The following is a 25,567-nucleotide window of genomic DNA, read 5'->3' as shown; positions in this document are numbered from 1 at the left end:
AAGATAAATATGCATGGCCTGACTAAGTGATATCTTGCTGGAGGAGAGGAAACAGATACCCACAGGTGTATGAATAAACACAAAAGAAAAACAAATACCTAGCACAGCACTTGGAAACAGTAGTAATAGGGAAGAAAAGAAGGAATAATATTGAGATTAAATGATATATATTAGATAGGGAAATTGCCTTCCAAGTTGGAGTCTTAGAATAATATTAACATTCTACTTTTAAAACAATTTGTGGAATATAATTAACCTTTTAAAAAATCTTTATCTTTAAAGACAAAGCCATTACCATTTTGCACCAATATATGATTACATCATTTAAAACCCTATCACTGCCTGCATAAATGAGAATTATTCTCAGAGAGGAGAACAAGTAAGAACAACCAATGAGCTAATAGTACGGAATAGGTTTCCCTGTGTCTCTGGAAGAACCTCAGGTGGTTTTCTCATTGAAAATAAGCAACAAGCATACTGTAAATGCAATTATGGCAAAAGGAGGGCAGAATTCTTTCAGCCAGAAAAAAATATTTGGGGGAAAATATAAATATTTAAATTTAAAATCTCCCCAAAGTAACATTTGACTTTTCTTTACAAAATGAGGTATATATTTTCAAATTTTCCTGACTTCAAAAATTGCAATAACTTAAAATTACCTAAATATTGAAATCATATACTCTAGATCACATCATTCCTTGTTATTTGTTTGTTTGTTTTAGCTTTGTCTTTAGGCTAATAAAACAATTATTTATGCAAATTTACTTCTAGAAAACCAGTGCCTAATACTGCCAGAGTACACCTCTTACCAGATTTCTTTTAATTATTCATGAACAGTTGTTGCAGACAGCACTCCTATATTTATAGAATTAAAAACCAAGAGATCATAAGGTCATCTAGGTTTATCTTCAGTGAATCACAGGCTCTTAAATTTCAATAGCTTCCCTGGTATATATCCAAAACTCGTATTTGAGTAAGGTGTATCTTCCAAACTACACTGAGCACTGATGTGAAGGCAAGAGGTGCAGAATCCAGACCTCCTGGTAATCTGTGCCAATATTTAATTGCTTGCACTGTTAAAAAATGTGTCTGATTTCTCACTTGAAAATGGCTCTTTTTATGCTTCTCTTCACCAATTAAAGAGCTCTTTGGTACCTGGTATATTTTTCCCATGAAGGTACCTGTACACTGTAATCAAGACACCTCTCAATCTTCTTGTTGATAAGGTAGGCAGATTGAGCTCTTTTAGAGTCCCCCAGTAAGACATTTTCTCCAGCCCTCAAATCATTTTTGCAGCTCCTTCCTGAGCTCTCTGTCATTTTTCACTGTCCTTTTAAAGAAGTGGACACTAGCACTGATGAAATATTCCAGTAGCTGTCTCACCAGCTCCTTATGCTCTTTGCCACACTTATTCATCCTCTGAAGAAAGGCAGAGCTAGTCAGAGGCACCATCTGGTGAGGAAGTCTGACTGGTAGGGGGCAGATTTAAATACTTAAAGAGTAGCAGAGGGGAGGGTGGAATGGGCAAAGGACATTTAAAGACTGACTTGCTAGACTATGATCATTTTTAGTTTCCCCAGGAGGTTAGTGAATTCTTCTCCCTTGGACTGCTATTGCCTGTGTTTAAAAAGGTGAACAGCAGCAGACTATAAAATATGGAAAATGAAAATTTCATTTGGATTACACATGGATGAGAAAAATCAGCATCTGCCTGCTGGAAAACACAGGATTAATGGGGAGAAGGCAAGGAGGGAAAAGAGGAAAAAAATAAAAAGGAAATGCCATGATAGCCAAATAGGAACAGAAAAAACTGCACAAAAGATTATAAATGAGAAGGGGATTCCATGGCCCTGATTGATGTTGTAACCTATATCAAAAAAGCACTGGATTACTGAAGCCTCAGAATGCAGGTCCAGTACTGAAGCTAATGCCCATTCTGCAAAGCCAACACCGCAGAGGGGACACTAAAGACTTTGCCCCACTCAGCTCTGCAAATTTCTTAGTGAAAGATCCTTCTTAGAAGCTTATAAAGGTGTTGAGTGAAGAACAGTATGTAGAACCTGGAGACTGTTTACTTATGCACCCAGCAGCTCCTAACTGCTGGGGTAGCTCATAAGAATAAGACTGCCAGACAAGCATAAAGCTGGCTGTTGAGATCAGAGGCAACAGTCTGAGCTGCAGCTATAAAAGGCATGCAAGTCCAAGAGAGAGCTTTTGAATGACTTGCAGAAGCCAAAAGCACTCTTTTCTCTCCTTCTGCAAGGACTTAGGAATTTGTCTCTGGCTCTTCATCCAGCCATGCTTATTCATTCCTTTAGGATCTGTAGATTTGGTTTTTGCAATGAATGGTGACTGAAGAATAAACTTGAAAAGTGCATGACAGTTCCAGTTTTTGCAGCATGATCCTGCTTACTACGGTGAAGATATTAGTCCAGGCAAAAATATACAGTGAAGAGCCTGAGCTCTTCACTGACCCTGTATCTGCAGCAACACAAACCATGGTTTGTCTCTTCTTTAAAAATCATCCAAGCAATCAGTAAGAATCCATGCTAAAGGATACACAGTATATAAAAACATGGTTTTGAACTCTCTTTGTAAAATTATGTTTCATATAATTTCTTATACTTTCAAGAAAGAAGAGTGCAAACTACTGTAATACTGCTGTTGGTTTCTGACTTATTTATAGAAACATTGAAGCACCTAAGGCACATACAGTTGATTCTTTCTGAAAAATCAAAGCTTTTCTTTGTTGCCTAAGCCCTTTACTAAAGTTCCCATAGCAGCTGTCCATACAAACTTTATAATTTCACACCAACAAATTAGGCAACACAAAGAACATCAATAAAAAATTACACTTTAGCTGTGAAGGCAGTGAGCATTTCTAAGAGTTCAAAAGTCTTTCTAGGCCTAACCCAATGGTGCTACTGAGGCAATAAAAAAGGAAGACTCACATGGCAGTGTCTTAAAGGCTTCTAAAAGACAGAAGAGGCAAAAAAGAAGAGGAGACATGGTGTGAGATGCAAGAGAAGGAACCTTTGCAGACATTTATTGCAAACAGCCGCTGCAGAGGAATTTTTTCTCTTTTGATTGACAATTAATCCCTTGAGCCTAACACTAGCACATACTTGCCATACAAGTCCAATTCCCACCAGATTTTCTCTCTAATTCAAGATAGTTGCAAAAGCCCTATATTCTCATACTTCCAAGTCATTGTTTCACTGTATAAATGTTCCAGGATGCACAATTTGAAAACAGAAAACAGAATTACTATAAATATTAGGAAGGTCTTTACTTGCAGGTGTTACTTTTGCAAAGTAAAATAGTGACAGCAACAGAGGACTCCTTTTTCAGGGAATAACAAGGAAATACACTTAACTGTTACAATATTGTAAGAAAATGAAATGTAAATTTTTGAGCATTTATCATGAATATGATAAAATCGATTCTTCTTTCAAGAACTTCATTTTCTTATATTTCCTTTTTTCTGAAAATAAATTGTTAGGGAACTCTAAAAAACTTAATGTAGCTGGTCTTCTGTTATTCTAGCATGAAGAAGTAAAAGCTGTGGGATTTTTTCCAATTTATATATTCTATCTTGTGTTATATCTAAACAGATGCAGCATTCTTACAGAGGTATAATGCTTTGCACTTATTTTACTACTTGATAATTTGATTTTTTATTTCCAAGAAATATAATCATCCATCTTTTTTTCTGGGCAAATTATTCCACCGTGTAATAGAATTATTAACTCCTCAAAAACCTTCTGCTCAAACATCAGACTTGCTTCAATAGGGATAAGTGTCCTTAATATGTTTGAAATAGTAACATTTTGTATTTAACTTACAGCTACCATACATGTTCACCAGATGACTTTCTCATTAGAGGTTTTGAAAGATGCAAGCCATGCATTCAGGTACATATTCATATCCTCTAATATGAATGTTTATTTCAAAATGTCTGTTAGCAGCAGGAATGTGACATTGCACATACAGAGTAAGAACAGGAGAGCAGACAAATCCAGGTACTGTTCCTGTTATTATCCCATCTGCATTTTGACCTTAGCTAAATTACACTGAACTCATTTTCCCTAGCTACCTCAATTTCCCTAGTTTAACACTGATATCAAGATATTTCATTCCCTGTGTAACAAAGCTAAGTACTTCTTTATATAAAAATGTGAGAACCCTTAGCAAAATTGATTCAATGCAAATAAGCTAATGCAATGCTATGGTTGAGAATCTGAACAGAGAACTCTCAAAAAATGCAAAGGCAAACTCCCACAGCAATTATAAAGTAGGTCATATTGAACGTATGTGTTAATGCATGAAGGGGCATAAACTTCCTCAGTAAAAATTGCAGTGGCTTTTAACAATCAGGCACACATGAGTTTGAATCCAATGCACTGTTTTCATAGCCTGAAAGTTGTATTTTCATTTAACAAGACTGTGCAAGAGATAATGCACTGTTTGCATTATATCCAATCACTTCTGATACTTTGCTCTATTGATCAATGTTTTCTTTCCTTTTATATTGACATTGTGGGAGCATATACGTAAATCTGCAATGACACTACTTCGTTTGACATTGTCATATTCCCTGTACAGCTGCATTTATATCATTTGCAGCCCTTTAGAATGACAATAACTCCCATGAAATCAAATGATGAGCTATTATTATCACAGAAACATAATGAAAAATAACTAGCTTGGAAGCCGGAGAGTAATATATTAGCTACCAACCCAAGCACTTCAAAACATAGTTGTTGTTTTTTTAGCACAGTATATCCTAACTAAGTTTATCTTCTCATTTTTTCTTCTATTTGCAGTTATAAAAATGTGTCTTGGAAGAGATCCATTTGTCAGTAATTGTCAAATGAACATAAGGATCATCATATCACAGGTCTATCTACTTAAATGGTCAACAGCAGACACTTAGCCAGATGAGAAGCAGAGCATTAATACATCCCATGGAAAGTACTCAGGAACATATGACCATCTTGGGATAAAAGTTGTACCATCACTACAACATTTAATAGCTTTCTCTCAAATTTTGTAATACCCTTTGAACAAATTTTCATAATTTTTTGGTAATATGCTGTGCCCTAAGAAGAAATATGTTTCCTGTTGTAAATTAAAAGAAAAATCTCTTTTTCTGGAATATAAATCCATGATTAAGAAGTGATAGATATCTAAATACAGATGTTTATTCTAATAAACGGAATTTATCTCTCAATTATAGGAAAGATATATGTGTATGTGGAAAAGCTTAGCCAAACTGTATTACATATTAACTTAGTTTTTGCTAACGGTGATCCTGAAAATAATCCTAAGAAAGCATTTAGAATGTACTTAAGGGGCCTGAGTTTTTTAAAGCTGTATTATCTTAAAAAAGAGGAGATTTAAATTAAAAGCTGTCTCAAAGACACAACACCACCACAGCATCTTTTAATGATGTGCCTCTGTGGATTCAGTACATTTGCTTCTGAAAGGCAACTCCATATGAAGCATGTGGCTTAGAACTGATATCAAACTCAGTGATGTTATGTGATATCCACATCTGATGAATTTAAATTCACTATTTTCATGAAAGACTGTTTATTCATCATAAAGGCCAAAATCCCTCCTTTTTATTAGTGAATTTTTTTTCCAGTGGAGTTGTCATTGTCTTTCATCTTGTACAATAAGAAAAAAAAAACTAACCAGAATCAAAAAACTACAGTAGCTACTTCTGATGTGGGGATTACATTGTACGTGTAAAAATCATTTCCTGCAGGAACTCTCTAAAGTGCCAGTGAGCAATAATTGCCTGTAACTCTTTGGCCACCTAGGTGTGATTTGGAGGTTAGACACTGGTTAGCTGTTGAGATCACCAGTTTTTGCTTGCACAGCTAAGGCAAACAGCAGCACAGCTGAAAACTCCTGAATTCTACTTCAACAGGGCTGTAGTACTGCCAAGCAAAGAAAATAGTATGTCTGTAACAAAACTGATCCTCTGAAGAGGTTTCTAGCAGGGACTTAATCATGAGCTATCTAGCACTAGGAAAACATCTACAGTGCCTAATTACTGAGGTTATCCTCTCTGAGGGAACTAAAGCCTCCCACACTGTGTCTCTCCTCTACAGAGCAGGAGCTATTCTTGCTCTGCAGTTGCTAATGCTTTTGAAAACTAACAGCTCACCGGGGGCTGGCTACTTCTGAATCAAAGCACATCCCAGGTACTGTGTGAGGATGTAAAATATTGGCTAGATCCCAGTTCCCCAAAACTTGAACAAGCTGCTGCACCACTCAGCCTAGCTCTCCTCTTTCTAACGCTGCACACAAAGCTCTGTGTATTACAGTCCTTTCCCCTGGGGAGAGCTGATCCATCCAGAGACAGCTAGCAGCTAATGCATACATCTGTCTTTTAATTTCTTTGGTTTTAGTCAAAATCAAGAGAGTGGCAATGAAGAAATTCACTCACATATCTTTGTTGCAGAGATCCCCTTCTGTTGTTGTACTGGCCAGGCTTGCCATAACTCTAATTATTAGGGTATGAATTATTACCCTCATTCCAATAGAAAGTTTCCCAACACAAGCTCACAACTGTGGAATATTTTTTCCCTGAAGATAATTTTGATGGCAGATTGCAGGACATTTTGGAGAAAGAAAATGTTCTTCCATAAATTTGCATTGAAAACTGCTGGTTAAGAGTTACAAAAAAAAAAAAAAAAAACAACCCCCCCCCAAAAAAAAAAAAAAAAAGAAAAAGCTTATTTCACAGGTTAAACCATTCAGATTAAAGGATTAATGTGGAAAAAAATATTTATAAACTTTGACTAACAAGCAAATATTGCTACAAAGTGGTAACTGTAACTTCTATTGTCTAAACTGTCTCAGATATTTTTTCTAACCAAATATACCTGCTCTTGTTATAATGGGGACATATAGTACTGGCATTTAACTGGAACTTTATGGAATCATACTTGTGTCTTCTGGACCTTTTAAAATTACACTAAAAACAGAATATTGTACTATCCCAGTTATATCTTTGTGATTTTAGGAGTTTCTCTGTTGTTTATTTTGTTTGTGTTGGTTTGGGTTTTTAAAAGCTTTGAATCCCTCATGGTATTCACAACAAATTCAGCTTGATTTTAATGCTTCTGCAGTGACTACTGCAAAGCTTCTTAACTTTTACACTATAATGCAGTCAATGTATTTATAGTTCTTGAAAATGTCACATGGCAATGTTATGCCAGGGACAGCACATCTCAGAGACTCCTTAATATGTCTGCATTGTTGTATTCTATTTGTAGAGGCATTTTTGTCAGCAGCAATGAAGAAACAGAGCTGCTGCTGCAGCTCTTTCAATAACATTCAAGCTTATAGTTGACCCAAGGGGCTCACATTATGACATCCATATTTAATTTAACAATAAATCATATTTTCATGGACTAGAGTATTGCATTATAGCCTCACTGTTTTATGTGCAAGGCAATGCAGCAAAAGCAGGCTTGTACCTATCTACAACGCAGACTAAATGGTTAGTTCATGAGAGCAAGGTTGGAGTGTACAGTGACAATAAATAAAAGATTTTATAACAATTCTTAGAAGTCTGAGGGGAAAAGGACACAAAAAGCTATCCAGAAAAGACTGCATTTAACTGAGGTTGAATTTTTAAAATCTTAACTGCACCACCTTGCTTACTGTCAGTTCTAGTTCTGCTCTGCACTTCCCATTGGAGTCAGCATTCTCTGTATCTCATTTTCTCTTCTGCTTCATTCAAGCATATTTAAGGAGAAAATTAACACCATCTGAATCTTAAGCTTTACCCATCCTTTTCTCCTCACAATAATTTCTCCTTTTTGCCCTGCATCTTTTACTGTTGACCTTCTAGCTGAATCTAAATTAAATGTTCATATGTTTCCTATTTACTTCCAAATCTAGTCCTGCTTGTTCACATTTATTATTGCTCAATCTCCCTCTTATTTGCCTCTGCTCATTTCACATCACATCATCCTCAATTTCTTTACTTTCTATTTCTACTAACTTCCAGGACCTACTTCTTGCAGCACTCTGCAACCTAAAATTCATTTAATTCATTTTTTCCTCCCCATCAGCATTATTAGTAATCTTTTACCAGCCAGACTATGGAATACCTTCATTGCTCTTCTCCATCAGCTGGCAATAGTTTACCCATATTTGCACTGCTCTCCTCCACAGACATTATAAAACTACATTATCTTTCTTAGAAGGCTCCACTTTTCAAAACTAAGTACTTTAAAATACCTTTTTTTTTCTCTCTCTTTTGGCAGCCATGATCTTTGGCCAAGATGTCATCCTTAACATACATTACATAAAATTAAGAAAGAGAAACTGTAGTAAAAAGCATTTGACTACTCTGACCCATGTTCTCTTTTTACCTCTCATCCAGATTTTTGTTCGTCATCTCTTCATGCATTGTATCTAAATTAGATTTTCAGCTCCTTGGGGTAAGAAGACATCACTTTCATTTATCTGTAAAACACCATGCATGCTTATGGCTCTGTTGAGGTGCTAAATATGTATATCCACATTTTGTAAAATATTGATGTTTTTATCTATTCATATATTGCAGAAGCAACATGGCAGCAGTTGTACACATTAATAATAGCAATGATATGATTTATAGTAGCTGCATGCTCCTCTCTATTTCCTAGTTTGTATTTAGATTGCTCATTCTGGTTTTTTAAACTAACAAAAAAAATTAAAATCTCAATTTTCTCTGACGTTGTTGATTTACCAATTCGGGACAGCTCCTGCCCTCCAAAATCATGTAATTTAAAGGGTCCTGATGACAGCAAAAATTTCAGGAATCTGGGACATGTAGCTTGAGAAGCACTGAAGTGCTCTGATTTTCAGAGTACTACAGCACAACTCTTTCCAAAACACAAGATCTTGAAAATGGAAAATGTTTCTTATTTTGAAAATTTTGGATGACAAAACTAGGATAACAAGTGTAAATATATATCTTAAAAGTTAGGAAGGTTTTTAATTTAAAAAAAAAGATTAAATGGTGATAGTATTAATCTAATTACAGCATACTAAAATATTTCTAATAATAACTGCAGTAACAAACTGTAGATACACTCTCCTTTGTAGTCAAGTATGTTTATTTCTTGGTTAGTCAAAAAAGTAAGTAGGTGTTTAAGTCCCACAGCAGAATCTGCCCAGTCTCCTGCCATGACTCAAAGGCCCTTGCATGAATGAGTCTGTACTAATAATTTCAAAATTTATCTCAAAAGATAAGGAATTATCACAGAGTAGACCCTGTATGCAAAGCAATTAAACTGTTATGCTTCATGTAACACTTAATAAATGGTTAAGCATTTAAGCACTGAATAAAGTGAACATCTTTAAGTATCCTGCTTTGCATCAATCTGAGCTGAAAACTTGAAATGGGTTGTTCATTCGTGGGTCATTACATGTGGAGTGGCCTTGACAAACTGTTTACTCAGAGTGGTGGGCACAAAGTCACATGGGGATAATGTTACTGACATTTCTTCATAGAGTGCCTGCAGCTGAGGGTTTAAGAGCTAAATTATCTTCAGACAGAGGGACCCATTTCAGCCAGCATTCCACCATGCTATTTCACTGGATAAAATGATTAACTTAATGTCAACCTGCATATGTAACCAAACCTGTGTAAGGCTGCACTGATTAGACTCAGACCACATACACATTTAAAAATATTTTTCAACTGAAAAAATGGCAAAGGCAAATTTTACTCAACTCCTGATGTCTTCCAATAGGCATCTACCTCCAAGCTAGTCCCATTTATTTGCTACTATGCATAAAAAGAACCGTGTCAACAAATGCATTGCAGTGGGATTCATCAGACCTACCCTAAATATTTACTTCAGGAAAAGCCGTTGCTCATTCTAAAACATTGTCAAAACAACTAGATTTGGTAAATGAATTCCATTTCATCGAACAGTGAGAATTCTGTGTTTCTTCATTTCTTTGCATCTGCAGAGAAAGTAAAGTCCAGATATCTTGTCTACAAACCTAAAAGTAACCAAAACTCCTTGATAAAACTGTTGTCCAATGCCAACTGGTTTCCAGACATGGCTTGGGGTCAGATATGGAACAGCCCAGGAGGTGCTCTCCAAAGACAGCTGGAAGATGACCAGTCTGCTTCCAATAGAAAGAGAGCCTATCAATTGTTTTCAGTGCTGGAAAAATGTCCTGTGCATCTTCTACTTAGTTGTAGAAAAGAGGTCCTTGGCATGGATTTTTGCATAATTGCAACTCTAAATTAAAGGAAGAAGATAGAATGACAGCTTCTAAGTGAAGCAGTTTTTTTTAGCAAAAGTAAGGATAAAACAGATAAAACAAATAATTCAAACAGCAAAAGTAAAAATTAAGCATGACAATGTAAAAGTGGCCACAAAAATTAACTGAACTATGATATGACTTTCATGACTGTGATCACTTTGGACAAATACAATAGGGATACTAGCTGTTGTCTAAATGAGCTGACATCTTAAAATGCATTTCACTTGCTACATAGGGAGAAGATCTACGTCCAGTAAATTACTATAGGGAATACTACCAAAAGAAGAAAGGTAAGGAAGGAATTTCCAGAAGGTTGGAAATGAGGCCAATACAAAACCTATAGTTAAAGCATAAAAACAGAGCTTTGCAGTGCTGAGCAGATTTGACCACCTCAACACAAAGGCAGAAGCTGAGTTATAATGACTTAACGGCTGTGTACAGGAATTAGTTGTTACACAGACCTCACTGTGTGTGGGAGGTTGTATTCTGTAAGGATATAATGAGATGCAATGGTCAGATTTTTAGGTGCACTCAACTTTACATCCTGCACAATAAGAAGCATTAATAATAAGCACTTTTAACGTGTTTGCTCTGCTCAATGAAGAACTTTGACCTTACAAAATAAGTTTAGGAACAATGTATATAGGGACCACCTTTTCTTTTGCTTCCACACCAAGATTAAAACTACTTGTTTTCCTCTCAGCTAAACATTTTTTTTTAATCACACCGCTTTACTCTGATTTACATAAGTTTTAGTTTCAAGAATCATTGGTCATTGCTGAATGCAAATAAGCACAGAATAAAATTATATCAGGTTTACACAACTGGTCTTTGATAATTTTAAATGTTGGCTTTTAAAATTTTCTGTAAAATCAGTCTGAAATACTTCCATCGTTGACTGGCATCAAGTAGAGCAGGGTCACTTTGTAAAAGCCTATTCTCAGTGATGTAAATTATAGGGTTATTATATGTATCCTAGAACAAGTGAGAGCAAAAGTTTTATTCAGAACAGATGTAAGAAAGCCCATAAAATCAGATGCATTACCCTCTATTTTTTCTAAGCTTCAAACTAAAACTAGTTTTCATCAAATTGCACTGACCCTATTAACTTAATTTTCCATGAAGTGACCTTTTATGACTAACAATGGAAAAGCAAAACTGTGCAAATACCCATGAAGACAGTGAAATGACTTATTTTAATGAGAAGACTAAAATATCTTTCCTGCATTAGCATCTGCTTATTGTCACTGCTCCTTAACCCTTGGTACTGGCAGTAACCACATGTCTCCTTGCCAGGAGTAGATGTACGCCAGGAAAGCCTTACTGCTAGCATCAGAAAGATAATTTCTGGAGTTCAAAAGATGACATAACACTGGTGTGTCATTTCAAATAATAAAACAGATATCAAATAAAAAGGTAATAGGAAAACACTTAGGCTCCTACTCTCCATAGCCAGCATGAAAAAACTAAATTACAAATCCCAAGGTGACTTGTTTATTTATATCTTGTACAATATCTTATGCCATCCAGATGGGCTCCTAAAATATCTTCTGCAGAACTGATAGAGGTTCTATTATTCTGAGCTATAGACACAAGTCCACAATGTTTTCTCCAAATGTTACCACAACTGCATCAGGGTTTAGCAGTAGATTTTACACATTAAAACTGCCTTGTAAGCTCTGGTACCAATACTGGGGCTATACCTTTTAAACAACCATCTAAAGCAACATTAGGCCCATTAGTAATGATCACTCAATCTCCAAATGTGATGAAGCAATAATTTACATGAATATTGATGGTGTCAATGATACTTTCAGATTTCCAGTCACCTCTGTTTTTTAAGGATTAAGGCAAACCAAACTGATACAGGGAGTAGGATGGCATTTCCCAGGTCCATAGTGGTTTTACAGTAGGAATTGACTCCTGAAAATATTAAAGGAAACAAAAAAGGGTTAATAATAATTTTGTTACATTTTAACACTTGAAACAACCTCACTGCACATTTTCTCTATTATGAGATGCAAATATTTTCTCTCAAGTGCATGCTGACTACTGTTACAAGACCCCAGAGTTGGCAAAAATGCTCAGCACACAAAATCTTCCAGCCAGGCACATAAAATGAAATGAGGATGCAAATTGTCAAAATAGATCAGTGGACAGCAACTCCCCAGGAATGATGGGTGCTGGTCACATGCAAATATAATCCTTTCATTTAAATGCCTGAATGGCAGCCTGACTGCATGTGCAAGATACAAGCATGTTGGAAAAAGCCTGATGCTTGAGAGCCTCCCAGGTAGATTTGTTCTAATGAAAGCATTTTTCTCCTTGAGAACTGTGTCTTTTAAAAACTTCAGTGCCACATTCAGCAAGGTAACTAAGCTGATATTTTATGTTTTGAACTTGGTCAGCTGGATTAACTGTTTCCTCCAGAATGTTCCATTCTCCATCACTGGGCCAGCATCAGGACAAAGACACTGTCAGTGTATTCAACATTTTGCAGTGGTGTGAATTCAACATTTCACTCATTAGATCTATATTATATTTAATGCTTTTCCTTGGGTTCTACGAGATTTTAGACGGAGTTTGAGGGACTGGTCTCTTTAGCCACCAGCCTGGATGGCTTGACAATAGCCTGTGTGAGAAACCATCTCTTACCCTTTACACTGCCCCTGCTGCACACTGCTCAGTCCTTCTAACTGCAAGAAGGAATTAGCTCACCTCTCTAAAAGCTCATGACTTCTAACCTTTCTTGTCCCTTCTTGCTAAGACAGAGATCAACTTTAATTTCCTGGATGTGTTGTTAAAGCTGGCCAGTACTGGTGATGTATTTCTAGAGGCTTAAAAGGAATTCACCTTCTGTACAGATTTAGCAGTGGCTGACATGAATACGTTTCCTAAAGGACGATTTTTACACTGCTGAGAGGTCACTGTAAGTTTAAATATCAGGATACTTTAAGCTCTCAAATAGGCATTTTTAATTTTGCTTACATGCAAACACAACTGTATTGCTTTTAAACCTTCTGAAAACACTAGATATTGAAATACACATCATAAGCTCTGGTTCAAAGAGTATCAATTAGCTTGCTCTTTTACTTGAACTATCTGGTTTACTGCAGTAATTGGAAAAGGCCAACAGTGGCCTTGAATTATTATTTGCTAAGCTAAGAGGCTCCAGACAGGAATAGGTCTCTCTCATGCTGGTGGAATGTAGAAATCAGGCAGTCTTTGCTTCAGAGACTTGGGCTAAAATAACAAAGTGTTTAATAACCTCAGAAACCTAAATGTCATAAAATTTTTGTGGGTCTTAGACTACCACATATCATTAATAATACACGGATGTGAAATATCTATCCCAAGGCCTTGCTGTGTTGAAACATAGAACTGGGAAATGGCTAGAGAAGTAGAAAACACAGCAAAAAGTAGTAGGAGGAAGACTAGATTGCAAAGGTTAATAAAAGGTATGCTTAGGGGCTTATGTATGGCTTTGATCATTATTCTTAACAGTTTCTGAACCAGAGATTTTGTTTAATCCAAAGCAGGAAATTTGTTCTATACTTCTATTATATATTCCTTGGTATTTTCAGGTTCAGCTTACTGTGTATTGATGTTTGAAAATGCCAACACAGAATGCCACACTACCTTCTTAAAAGGACAGTATTAGACTTCAACTTAACCCAACTTCAAATGACTGATCTTAGGGATTCCTGCCAAATACCTTTTTTTAAGACAACATTTACTGCAGCAATCAATTATGAACCCCAGATTTAGACAGTGACTTCCTCTAAACAAACAAGTACATACACATCCCTTAGCACAGCAAGACTCAATAAGATTGTTTACAAAGTAATTCACAATAAATCTCACATGTAGTTTGCTTTTCCTTCTGAATGCAGCACCAGAAAAACTCATTAAATTCAGAGGAGATGTGTGCCTGTGCCTGAGAATGCACCCATGCAAAAGACAAAGGACTATACTAGAACTTAAATTTTGAAAAGCAAATTCTTGCATTTTGCAAAAGCAATTAGCAGCAAATGCATCTTGATTCTCCAACTTTTGAATGGGGTTCTATTTGTCTTCAGAGGGACTGGGTGTGTGTTAACTCTTTGCTGATGAGACTACAAGGTTTACTGCATAAGCTTAAACTGGGAAAAAAGAGCTCCCTTGCTGCTATGGGATCCTGTCCTCTCATATTCAACCCCTATGTAGAAGACACTAGCATTTCTCATCCTAATTTTCAGATTATAAATTATACAGTACCATTTATAAAATCTAAGTGCAACCAGCTATAATTTGTTTTTTACATCTCAATTAAACACCTATATTGGAAAAGATTTATGTCTTTTGTTAGAAAATGAAGAGAAATAGAACTGCGTCCTGAAAAATGTGAATGTCAAGTCAAATTTCCAGCTTGTCTCATACCTTCCAGAGCAGGCTGACTTAGTTTGTCTGGATGTATCTGTGGGTCAGGTAGTAGCAGAAATAAAATAGTAGCAGAAGAAAACGTTCTTCTGAGGAAGTGAATATATAAGGGTTTTGTGGAGAAAACCCTGAATTTTGGGGTTACATATATTAAGGAGCAGCAGAAAGTGAAGAATTGTCCTTTTTTTCTTTCTGTCATCTTCTCCTTCTGATTCCCTACCTTCATGCTGAAGTGAGGCATAACATCAAATTCTCAGACTCAATATCCCCTTGCCTACAACTTCTGTCTTCTGCACTGACACCTAATGTTTAGCAGCTCACTAGTTCTTCTCAGGGCACCTTCTAGGGTAAAAACAATTGTACAAAAACACTTTAAAAACTTGGTGTAAGCTTTAAGCTAAAGCCTAATACATCTTAGGAACAATACATCTACAACATCACTGCTTTAAAAGACCCTACCTCCACCAAGTCAGAAACAGAATGCTTTTAAAGGTTTTCAAATGTCCTACATCTTAGGTGTGAAATTGGTAGTGAATCAGTTGGTGTGAATGATTTTATTTGAAAGGACATTGCTTTAAGCTTTCTAATTCTTCACATGCTCTTTGCAAAAATGTTTATATAGAAGATGATGGCCTTTCCATGCTATGCAGTTACAATTGCTTCAACAGATCACTGCACAGGAGAAGTGAACTCCTGCCTAATGAAAGTTGGCCTACTTGGAGTTCTGCCAATGCCCTTTCGTTAAATGTAAAGTTCATAATATTAATCAGGCAACTGCTTATACTGGGGATCAAGTGAACATTTTCTGAAATTACAGCTGAGTTTTGTCAAAATGTTAGCTTTCCTTACCAAGTGCATTCAGAATGTCTGCTTGCTATCTCCCACTCTGACAACTAAATAACGAAGCCCATTCAGTAGGCAGCTTGCTGAGGTTTTACAGTGCCTGCAGCCCCAGCTGAAGGAATATCAGCTCAGGAAAGGAACCACAACTACTCAGCCAAATTTAAATTCAACACACCACAAAAAGCATTCTGAGGGAAAGACAAGCTGTGCCAGTGAAAGTGGGCCACGTATTGTAAATTTTGGTGGCAAAGAAAAAGCTTCAATTCAAGCCTCTCTGGGATACTGGCACATGTATCTGGCATGCTCTGCAGGGAAAAAATGGCTGGTTGGTCTGTTTACAGCAGATTTACCAGCCCCTCTTTTCTGAAATCTTGAAACAAAGGCTCCTTCACTCTCTGGTGAAAACCTTGATCTGCAGGATGCAGAGGATAGGCTGCTGTCTACTGAACAGCCAAGCTCTACATGACCAAAATTCTGCAGAAAAAGATTGCTTCTGTTGGTACCACCAGTACAGATAAGGATAACCTGAGGAGTATTTTCTAAGAAGTCCTATCCTTTGTAGCCTTCCATCTTTGCAGTCTTCAAACCAGAAGAAAGGGATTGCCAAGGCAAATACTGCCCTAGAAGTATAAAGATATATATCTTCTTGGTTGAACCAAGGTGCAGAAGAGCAGGAAGCAGAATTGAGATTCAGAAGTTCATTCAAATATACTTTTCTTTTTTTCCCCTTGGAACATTATCCTCCCAGCATACAAGAAATCCCAGCCAGCTTCTTTGATTCTCCCATTGTTTCTGGTTCAGCTTCAGTTGCTTTTATTCTTCACAATTCTCTTTACTTATTCTTTTTTCCATTCCCTCTGTTTTGTAGGCACAACTGCCCTTTCCTGTCTTTTCCTAGTGAGTGACCTTAAGCTCTTCCCCAGTCCACACCAATGGAATTAAAATAAATTAATCAGAAGTGAAACAAATTTTATATCTGACTTCTAGCAATCTGATCAGTTTATTTATGTGCTGTATCCCTTTACACATATACACTGCCTGCTGAAACTGTGGAAACTCTTCTTTTCAGAGCTTCTGTTTGCCAGAGAACTAAGCATAGTTCCTATCAGTCTGAAGAATCCTCTCTAATATGCTAAAGAAAAATGTCTGCAGAAAGCATGTCCCTTAGTGCAAAATAGTCAATGTGAAGTTCAGCACATTGGAGTATACTGATAAGCTATCTAAATGCACTTGCCAAATGAGATAACTTGTCTATTGTAAGCCATCCAAAAATATTCTCATGGCTAGGATCCCAGTAAGTATAAACATTCTGATGAAGCAAAATGATTTAGAGTTACAATTAAAAAAACTGGAGTAAGCAAAAAGATACATAGGAAACATAATAATAATCCTATCCCAAAAGATTGTGCTATCCAAGGGGATCTAGAATATTAATTAGTAAGTTGTTGCAAACCTATAAAAAATCATCCTATAATTACTCTGAAAAAAAGTTGCAATTTCAAAGCTACACTGCAGAATAGCATACTGGATTAATTATGCCAGACTGCAGCAATAACCTTGAATTAAAGCTGCAACCTTCTATTTTTAAGAAACAATTGCCTTTCTGGTTGATGAAACCTGTCGTCCCATCAGGTAACAGACGTGACCAGGAAAGAGAAAAGCAATAATGAGTCAATCCAAGCTGTTTGATACATTTCAAATCTTCCTCCCACAGAGTGTAGCTGCCACAAGCTACATCACCAGTCTGGTTCTTGAAAACTCGATCTCCTCCCTGATGAGTGAATATGTCCCAGACATTAGAGCCCTTTCCATCTGCATTCCAGCCTTCTGCTTGAAAAACAAAACTTGGTCATTACACTTTTGACATCAAAAGACATATGTTGCGAGTAAATAATTTATCACAAAGTAGGTGCAAATCCCATGGGCAAATTGAGAAGTATTCTCTACCCACTCCTTATATTATTTAAAGTAACTAGGAACTTTCAAGCATTAATATACATTTGCATTAGGTTTTGCATTTATTCATATTTTTACTTGCTGCTAATGATTTAAAAATTATGTTTTAAAAAACATTCAAACTTCTAACACTCTTCATACTTCCATAGCCAAAAATCAGATGTTTGCCACTCTTGAGATATTACAGGTTTTCACAAAGGGCATTTTCTAATGCAACTTCCATCCATAAATGTAAAAGATCAGTCCATATCAAAGAAAGCCTTTAGGGTATGAGAAATACATCCAACAAATAGGCACTTATGGCTTTCAGGATGTCCTTTGAAAATCTTGACAGTTTGTTAAAAAGAAAGGAATGCCATTATGAGCCATGGCCCTAGGCATATACAAGCTGAATTAATAACACAGCTCTAAAAAACTTCAGCTTTTTGTTTAGCCAGACATTCACAGAAATTAATTTTGAATGTTCAAAAGCACTGCACCATTTTCCCCAAACTTTCAGAGTTTTAGGATATTTCTTCACAACTCTAAAATTGAGATACCCAGATTACCATTAAAATATTCAAAGTTTAGCTGTTGTCTGAGATCTAACAACATATAATATTTAATTTGAATAAATGCACCTCTCTTCATTACAAGTTTCTTTGTCTTTCCTGAGCCATGGTATAGCTGAGGCAAACATTACTTCTTTTTTTTGTGAAGAGATCTGTAAACTTACTTTCCTCTGTAAACCCCTGTAAAGTGTAATTTAATCATTAAATTGCAATTAACCTCAAAATTGCGAACCTCATTTACCACCAAGATTTTTTCAGAGTCCCAGTGAATGCACTGTTCCAGGGTTATTCTTTAAAAACTAAAATGACATTGTGTGTTAAAATTATGTATAAATTAAATATCAGTTGGGTTATAAGATTAATAACTATATAATAGCTACATATCCATCCTCAATAAAAGTGTTTTAATAATCAATTAGTATCATAGAAATTAGAGATGAAGAAGAACTATTAGGAGGTCATTGAGTCCATCCCCTGCCAATGCAATATTGCTCCCTTAAGTATATTCAGTACTTAATATACATCTGTCTTATTAAATCTAAGTTTAATGCAAGGTTAAGCATATTGAAGACACTTAATTTAAAGCATTACTAAAATCTGTAATATCGCTTCTATAACCTAGCTTTTCAGAGATCATTGTCACATTTCATGGTCTTTACAGAATTTTATTGCAGGACACGAACACCCATACATCTACATTTGGTTGGTCAGTAAATTAAATTTTACATGGGACAACCTTCAAAGTAGGTCAAATTTTAGATCCAGAGAGTTTGAGTTTTTCTTAACCTCAGATTTTATAACAGACTTGGTGCTCTGTCTGTATGCTCCTCAGAAAAATACAATACTACAAATTTTCTATATCCTGCTTCAAATTTCAAACATGACCGCTGAAATAAATAGTCATCTGAGAGAAATGCAGGAAATAACAAATAACAGTCATTCTTTGATGGTACCTAGCATTTTGAAGCCTTTAAGAGCAGGCTTCCTGCACCACATTGATTTGATACCGCTCTTTTTTCAGGACTGGAATGAAGGGAAGAAAAACCTGCCATAGCAGGCAGTTAACACACCTTTGGTTAATAATTGTCATGTAGAGCCCAGGCTGAATGATTCCTCTTTTCTGTCTGCCTTCCTCCAGCAAAGGTAGTGGGAGGGAGGAGGAGAAGCATTTGATTTTTAGCAGAGGCTAACAGTATTACTGCAGTGGTCGTTGGCCACTGTAAAGCCCTGGTGGGGCTGCAGCAAACAGACCCACTTTCCAGCATTCCTGACACTGCTCAAGGAGCTGCTCTGTACAGCTCCTGAGCCACCTGATGGAGCGTAGGAAAGAACCCAGCCGAGGCAACGGGAAGCTCTAGATACACTAACACATCCTGCTGAGCCACAGTTAGTCTGCAGAGAGCTCTGCTCCGCGTCCATGAACCAAGCTAGCGCCTCTAAGCTTGCTCAGAAACTTCCATGCCACACAGCACTCCATAGTGTAGGCATAACTGGAGTTGTAGTGAGCTTTGGGGCCAGGAAAGAACAGTGATGAGGAACTGATTTTACGCTTGAAGTACTTAGGTGTGAATTGGATACCAAATCAGCACATGACGTGCCATCAAATGAATAATCTAAATTATTATTATACATGTTTCCCATACTCTGCAACTATTACAAGAGAAAGAAATGTAATGCTTTTCCAACTTGTGAAGCTCCTAAAGCAGGAATATTACTGATAAGAGTATGTAAGTATGTAAGTTTTCACATACTTTTCCAAGTACACTTTTCCTCTAATTCAGCTGTCATTTAACCTTTGGGAGTGAAAATTTCTTGACCTGGTCTCTGACCAAAAAGTGCAATTTTGTTTGAATTAATGCAGTTCCATTATTTGGCATATGAAAGAAGTGAAGAAAACCACTTTTACCATTACAAGATTTTTTTTGCAACTTTTCCCCAAAAAAATAAAAAAAAAAGAAGAAAAAAAATCAAGCAGAGAGTTAGAATTTAGCATAGAAATGGCCCTCAGTAAGAAGAAGTGCTTTTGAATGTTCTGGTGCAAATTGGTTTTGATTTGACTGAGTCATGAACCTTTGAAATCTGCACTTTGAGCATGCAGAGTACAATTGGTATGATTTTTTACCGCTTTGAAATATACAGAGTGGAGAAGGTTGTGCTGTGCATAAATACATAGCTGACAGTAAAAAATAAAGTAGCCTGTCAGCTTGTGCCTCCTCCACTGTGTATCTTCCACTGATATGCACAGCAACTGAGTTTGGACTCTATAAGAACTATTGCTTCAATCATTCTGCCTCTAAGTCGGAAGCTGCACAGCCTCTGAAGCTTTCAGGAGAAGGAATTCCCTGTTGAGTTTCTTACTTCTGCACTTCTGCAGGAAAAGGGTCATTTGAGTAGTGTCTAGACCATATTATAGATTTTTTTTTTATGTTTTCCCCACTCAGAAGCCTTAAGAAAGTTCATTAAAAATACATTAAGAGAACATTAAAGTTGCACATCTAGCCATTCAAAAGGCAGGAAATTATAATGCACACACAATTCACATTTTAAAAATTATTTAGAAGATCTATGTGCATTGCAGGACTGGAGTTAGAATCTGGCCCAGAATATTGATTCCCTGGGAACTGAGAGCTGTGCAGTCTATTAGGTGAAGTGAACAGAGCTCGTTAAAAGGTACTGAGCATGGGCAAGTACTCTCAATTTCAGCAATAACCAAGAAATAAAGGCTACATCCTCAAAGACAATTTAGGATCTACAACTCCCATTTAGGTACTGAAATCAATGGGAGTTAAGTGTCTGTATGCTGCAGGGTATAATATGAGAAAATCAGGTCTGTATGTATTTTGAAGGTTTATAAAGACAGTTTTATGAAAGGATAAAGTTTGGAGGGATTATGGCTGTAGGTGTCCCTGTGTTCATGTGTTTACATTTCCTAATCTGCAACATATTTTCATATTGTGCTGGGCAAATCCCTTCATCAGTCCCTCTATTCAGTTGGGAACATGACACATGTCCCTGGGGGCCAGCCCCCACAAGTTCAACTGTTAACCTCTCAGTTCATTGCTTTTCATAATCTTTGGAGTTCCTAACTGAAGATTTCTTGTGAGTGTCAATGTCTGATGAGGTAGTTCTCCCACTGAGTTTCAAAATAGCCAATAGCAATCTACTTGAACTAGCTCTACAGAAATGATATATGCAATAAGTAGATGAAAAAAATACTTACGTCTGCTTCCTCCTCTCCCCAGCCCTCTCCCCCCAGTAACTAGCTCCATGTCCATTACCTAGCCATATTTCTGAGATTTGAAACATCTTTTACCTTCTTCTTACTCCTCAAGTCAGAAGTGTTTGTACAGAAGTGCTACATGGATTTGCATCAGAAGTAGTGTCTACATTACAAGGCAAAGATCAAACACTCTGCTTCCTGGGTCCAGACTTCTTGTTCACTTAAAACTTCTTTAACACTTTGATACCTAAAAATTGACACCTTCAATTTGATATGCTGCTGTGGCTGCACCCCAAGCAAATCCAACTGGAAAAGCAATATCCTCCAGCATTGGCTGCTGAGCACAGGTGAATACACAGCATTATGTGTGCTGTGGAGATGCTGGTTTCCTTTGCAGACAACACTTCCTGGCTTGATCACTCTTCCACTTGTTACAAGCAGATTCTATATGGAAGACAAAAATAAACCCTGTGCAGCTTTACACACTGAAGGGTAATCCATGCACTTTGCATATCTTGGGATTAAAGCGGAGAGGTTCAGTCAGTGGAGTCAAAGTGGAAAAGGCAGCAGTGGAAAAGACTAGGGTGGTCACAGTAAAATGGCTCCTCCTAATACAAAGAATTAACATGCAAAACAGATCCCTCTTTCCCTTCACTTGCCTCTCACTTCCCCATACAGAGAACTTTTTGGACCCTTCATTCAATATAATTCCTTTAGCCACCAGGCAAAGCATCAAAAACCAGCAGCCCCTCTTCTTTTCTGGCATCAATTTTTTTTTCTCTCCCAACACCAAGAAAATGTGCCTGCAGTAGATGAAAAAGGCTATTTTAGCCATTACTTGTTTTGCAGTGGAAACCAATGAGTAGACACGCAAGACTGGTATGGGAGTACAGACAGAACAGCTATCTTTCTCCTTCCTTAAAACCCCGTGGATGCTCATTTTTTTAGAGCAGCAATGACAACCTTATGGCATGTGTGCCAGAATCAGCATCTGCAAAACAGCCCTCAGGTCTCTTCCTCTACCTTCTGTCAATGCTGTTACTGCTCTCCTGTCAGCAGACTGAAAAGGGAGCAGTAGCAGGAGGAAAGTCAGGTAACAAGTGGGATGGGATGAAAGTAGTTTTCTGTCCCTCTCCAGAAAACTGCAACACCTGGCACACTAGATGGCACTACTGCAAATTTTTTTTTTTTAACTTACTGTTGCTTTTCCCCCATTTATTGAACACTACACCCGCACTGCTTTTGCCAAGGTCAGTATCAGCACATATTGGACTGGTGTAATATATCACTGCTATTCTTCTTCTTTACTCCACTTAACTCTCTTGACTCTGAAATCTTTCTGGGTGAAGACCTATTTCTGCAAAGCATTACACAGGTAACTGACATTTTCTTTGATCATGAAAATAAGAAACCTTACTATGAATAGGAAAACCACTAATACAGTCAATGCACATACTTTTGCCAAGAATACACACAATAAAAGAATGAACTTCTTAGAAAAAAATAAATTCCTTTGTAGAGACACAGGGAAGCTGATTTAATTCCAAAACGAACATTGCAGAACCAGACAGTGCAGATGCAATGCAAAATAATTTGGGCTTTCACAGCAGGCATATATTTCCTCAAGTATCTTTCATAGGAAAGGTAAAAGCCCCTTGAATACAAAGGAACAAAGGGGGAAATGAGGCACAACATACTAATTTGTTCCCAAAACACATGCTGACACATAGTCTAGGCAAACATGCATATCCTTCATGTGTATTATACAGGTGATCAAAACCTGATAAAATGAAATAGTCAATGTTCTCTTGTTGATGCTGCATACTCAGGCTTTCATCTGCAAGATAAGGAAAGTTACCAATAAAACTCACCAGGGCCACCTTAAATTATGATTAATAAGTATTAATGGACCAGAGTAATAATGCTTATTTTTTACATCATTAAATGTTACTGGTAGGCACCTTTGAAAATGTAATTAACATTAAATTTTTTCCCTGAGAATAACACAATTCAATTTCACAAGAGATATAATAAAAATGTAACTCAATAATAGGGGGAGAGGGGCAGACAGGATATAGTGACAATAAAAATCCAATAAAAACGTTTCTAAAAATGCTTAAGCATAAAAACAAGGCTAAAAAGCGTCACTGCTGATTCCCTATCAGGAATCAACAGAGATAGGTTTTGAGAAAGATTGAGCAGGAGAAAAATATTCCATAAGCAGTCTGGGGGAGAGTGAACAAAATTTGCCTCAGAGGTTAAGACAGATTCACTGTAATGAGATGCCAGCTTACGTCAGGTAAGTAGGAGATTCTGAAAGATGCAGGGCTTCAAAATTCAGAGAAGATGCACTGATAGCAGCTAAGAAGAAACATTTATGGCAACCCAGATTCTACATTTGTGATCCCACTTCTGGATTCAAAAGCCATTCCTTACTGCAGTGGTGTGACATGAAATTACATCTTCATTAGACCCTCTGCGTGGCTTCTAGGATGCACTCACCTTCTTACTCTGATAATTCTCCCTACATCTAACAAATAATCTGGCCCCAATGTGAATTTCAGTATTTCATTGTCCCATGCTTTTTTTCAGTCCATATAGGTATAAAACTTAAAGAGAACTATTAAGGTCTGTCTACAGGCAATAGTTTTCCACACTACATTTAAGGCCTTTACATTTGCACTGGCACATATGTAACCAAATGAGCTCAAGCCAAGTATGCATAAGAAAAAACAAGCAGCATCCAAATGTATTTGGACAAAGATATCTTTGTCAAGTCAATAAAAAGCAGGACTAATCAGCCCTGATAATACAGGCTAGCAACTAACTTTACAAAATGCAAGATACTTTGTTAAAGTGAAAGAAGAATATATTTTGGTGTTGGACTTCAAGTCATGTGGGGTTAATTATTATCAGAAGAATTGTATCTTGTCAAAAGGAGATTTTCCTGATTGAATTGATGTTTCCTATTATAAATATCCTATTCCTATTATTAATAGTATTTACTATGGAGTTTAGAAATTAAATTTTGAAGGGCTGGTGGAAATTAAAATCTTGTTCCTGAAATTTTACACCATGCATGGACCAGTAGAAAGATATACCTTCTTTGGAAGCAAGACTCTATGTCCCTGAAACAGCCAAAGACAGAAGTTCATATCTTCTGTGAGTTCTCTTTGTAATTGCTATTCATAAATTTAGCTTCTATCTCTGGCAACATAATAGAACAGCTATTGAGAAACAAATTTACTAAAACACTTTGAAGTCTGCCAGACAATCTTGATTTTTTAAAATACTAATACAAAACTAATGAATAGAGAACAGAAGATATACTGTCATATGTCTGACTTTTAGCCATATACTGTATTCTTTAAGATATTTTAGCACTGGGATTTAGCAAGGTGTTCTCAATCAAGTTATGGAGACACCATACTGTCTTACACTGTCGCTGCAGTAGAGAACTCACAACTTTGATTCACTAAATTCAGCCTTAATTAGAAGCCTCTCCTGGATTGTTGATTAGCCTTTCTTCCCCCATCACCAATGTGTCAAAATTCTGTTCCCAAACTTAAATCAAATTGGAAATGAACTATCATGTTGACCAAAATGAAGGGTGATGACAAACAATGAAGGCTAATGATAAACAATAACTTTGAAGGGAGGCATTTAGTTCAGTACACAAAGATTAGTATTACTTCTGATCACATTTAATAGCTTCAATAATGAGCTGGAAGAGGGAGTAAATGGTACATTAATGAAATCTGCAGATCTATTAAACTAGGAGGAGCTGAGCACGCTGCTGAAAATAGAGAAATAATTCAAGGGTTCTTGGGAAGATTAGAAACACCAGCAGAATATTGCAATGAGATTCCATTTAGAAAACATATGAATATTATTTTGGTAAAAAATCAACAGATGGTAACAGGTAAAAATCTGGAGAGCTGTAATGCTGGAAGAGATTTAAAATTAAGAACATCAGGAAATCTAGGCAGGAATCTGTAACTGAGCAGTAGATATAAACTGTGAAATTCGGGCAAAACTATTAAAGAATAAGTAAACAAATAATGACTCATCTTAAAGCAGCTCTACAACCATCAGTTCTCTTCTGTGTACAGCATGGGCACTGGAAAAACAGACTATCAGTCAGATGGTTAGCAATTTTACAGCTATGGAACTTTTTCTTGGAAGAAAACTTAAAAGTAAGCCATTCCTATAACAGCGTTGTCCTTCATAAAGTGAATGACATAACAGTGAGCCACTGGCTAAAAAAACATAAAAAAGCCCAAGA

At 36.6% G+C, this 25,567-nt stretch overlaps 1 protein-coding gene across 1 annotated transcript in view; it reads right to left on the bottom strand.

The window, feature by feature from the left end:
* The window catches only part of LOC119700464 (cytosolic beta-glucosidase-like), a 31,508-nt gene extending 9,895 nt beyond the window's left edge, over positions 1-21,613 (bottom strand). The window contains exons 1-2 of the mRNA XM_038135633.1: positions 21,544-21,613; positions 17,155-17,382 (exon numbers count right to left, since the gene is read on the bottom strand). Coding sequence (XP_037991561.1) covers positions 17,155-17,382; positions 21,544-21,613 — 298 coding nt within the window. The remainder of the gene's footprint in view (positions 1-17,154; positions 17,383-21,543) is intronic.
* Positions 21,614-25,567: the final 3,954 nt, after the last annotated feature.

The sequence above is a fragment of the Motacilla alba genome, chromosome 4 (genome assembly GCF_015832195.1).
Source record: "Motacilla alba alba isolate MOTALB_02 chromosome 4, Motacilla_alba_V1.0_pri, whole genome shotgun sequence".
NCBI lineage: Eukaryota > Metazoa > Chordata > Aves > Passeriformes > Motacillidae > Motacilla > Motacilla alba.
The sequence above is the reverse complement of the archived record's forward strand: the minus strand, read 5'-3'. Positions and strand labels throughout refer to the sequence as shown.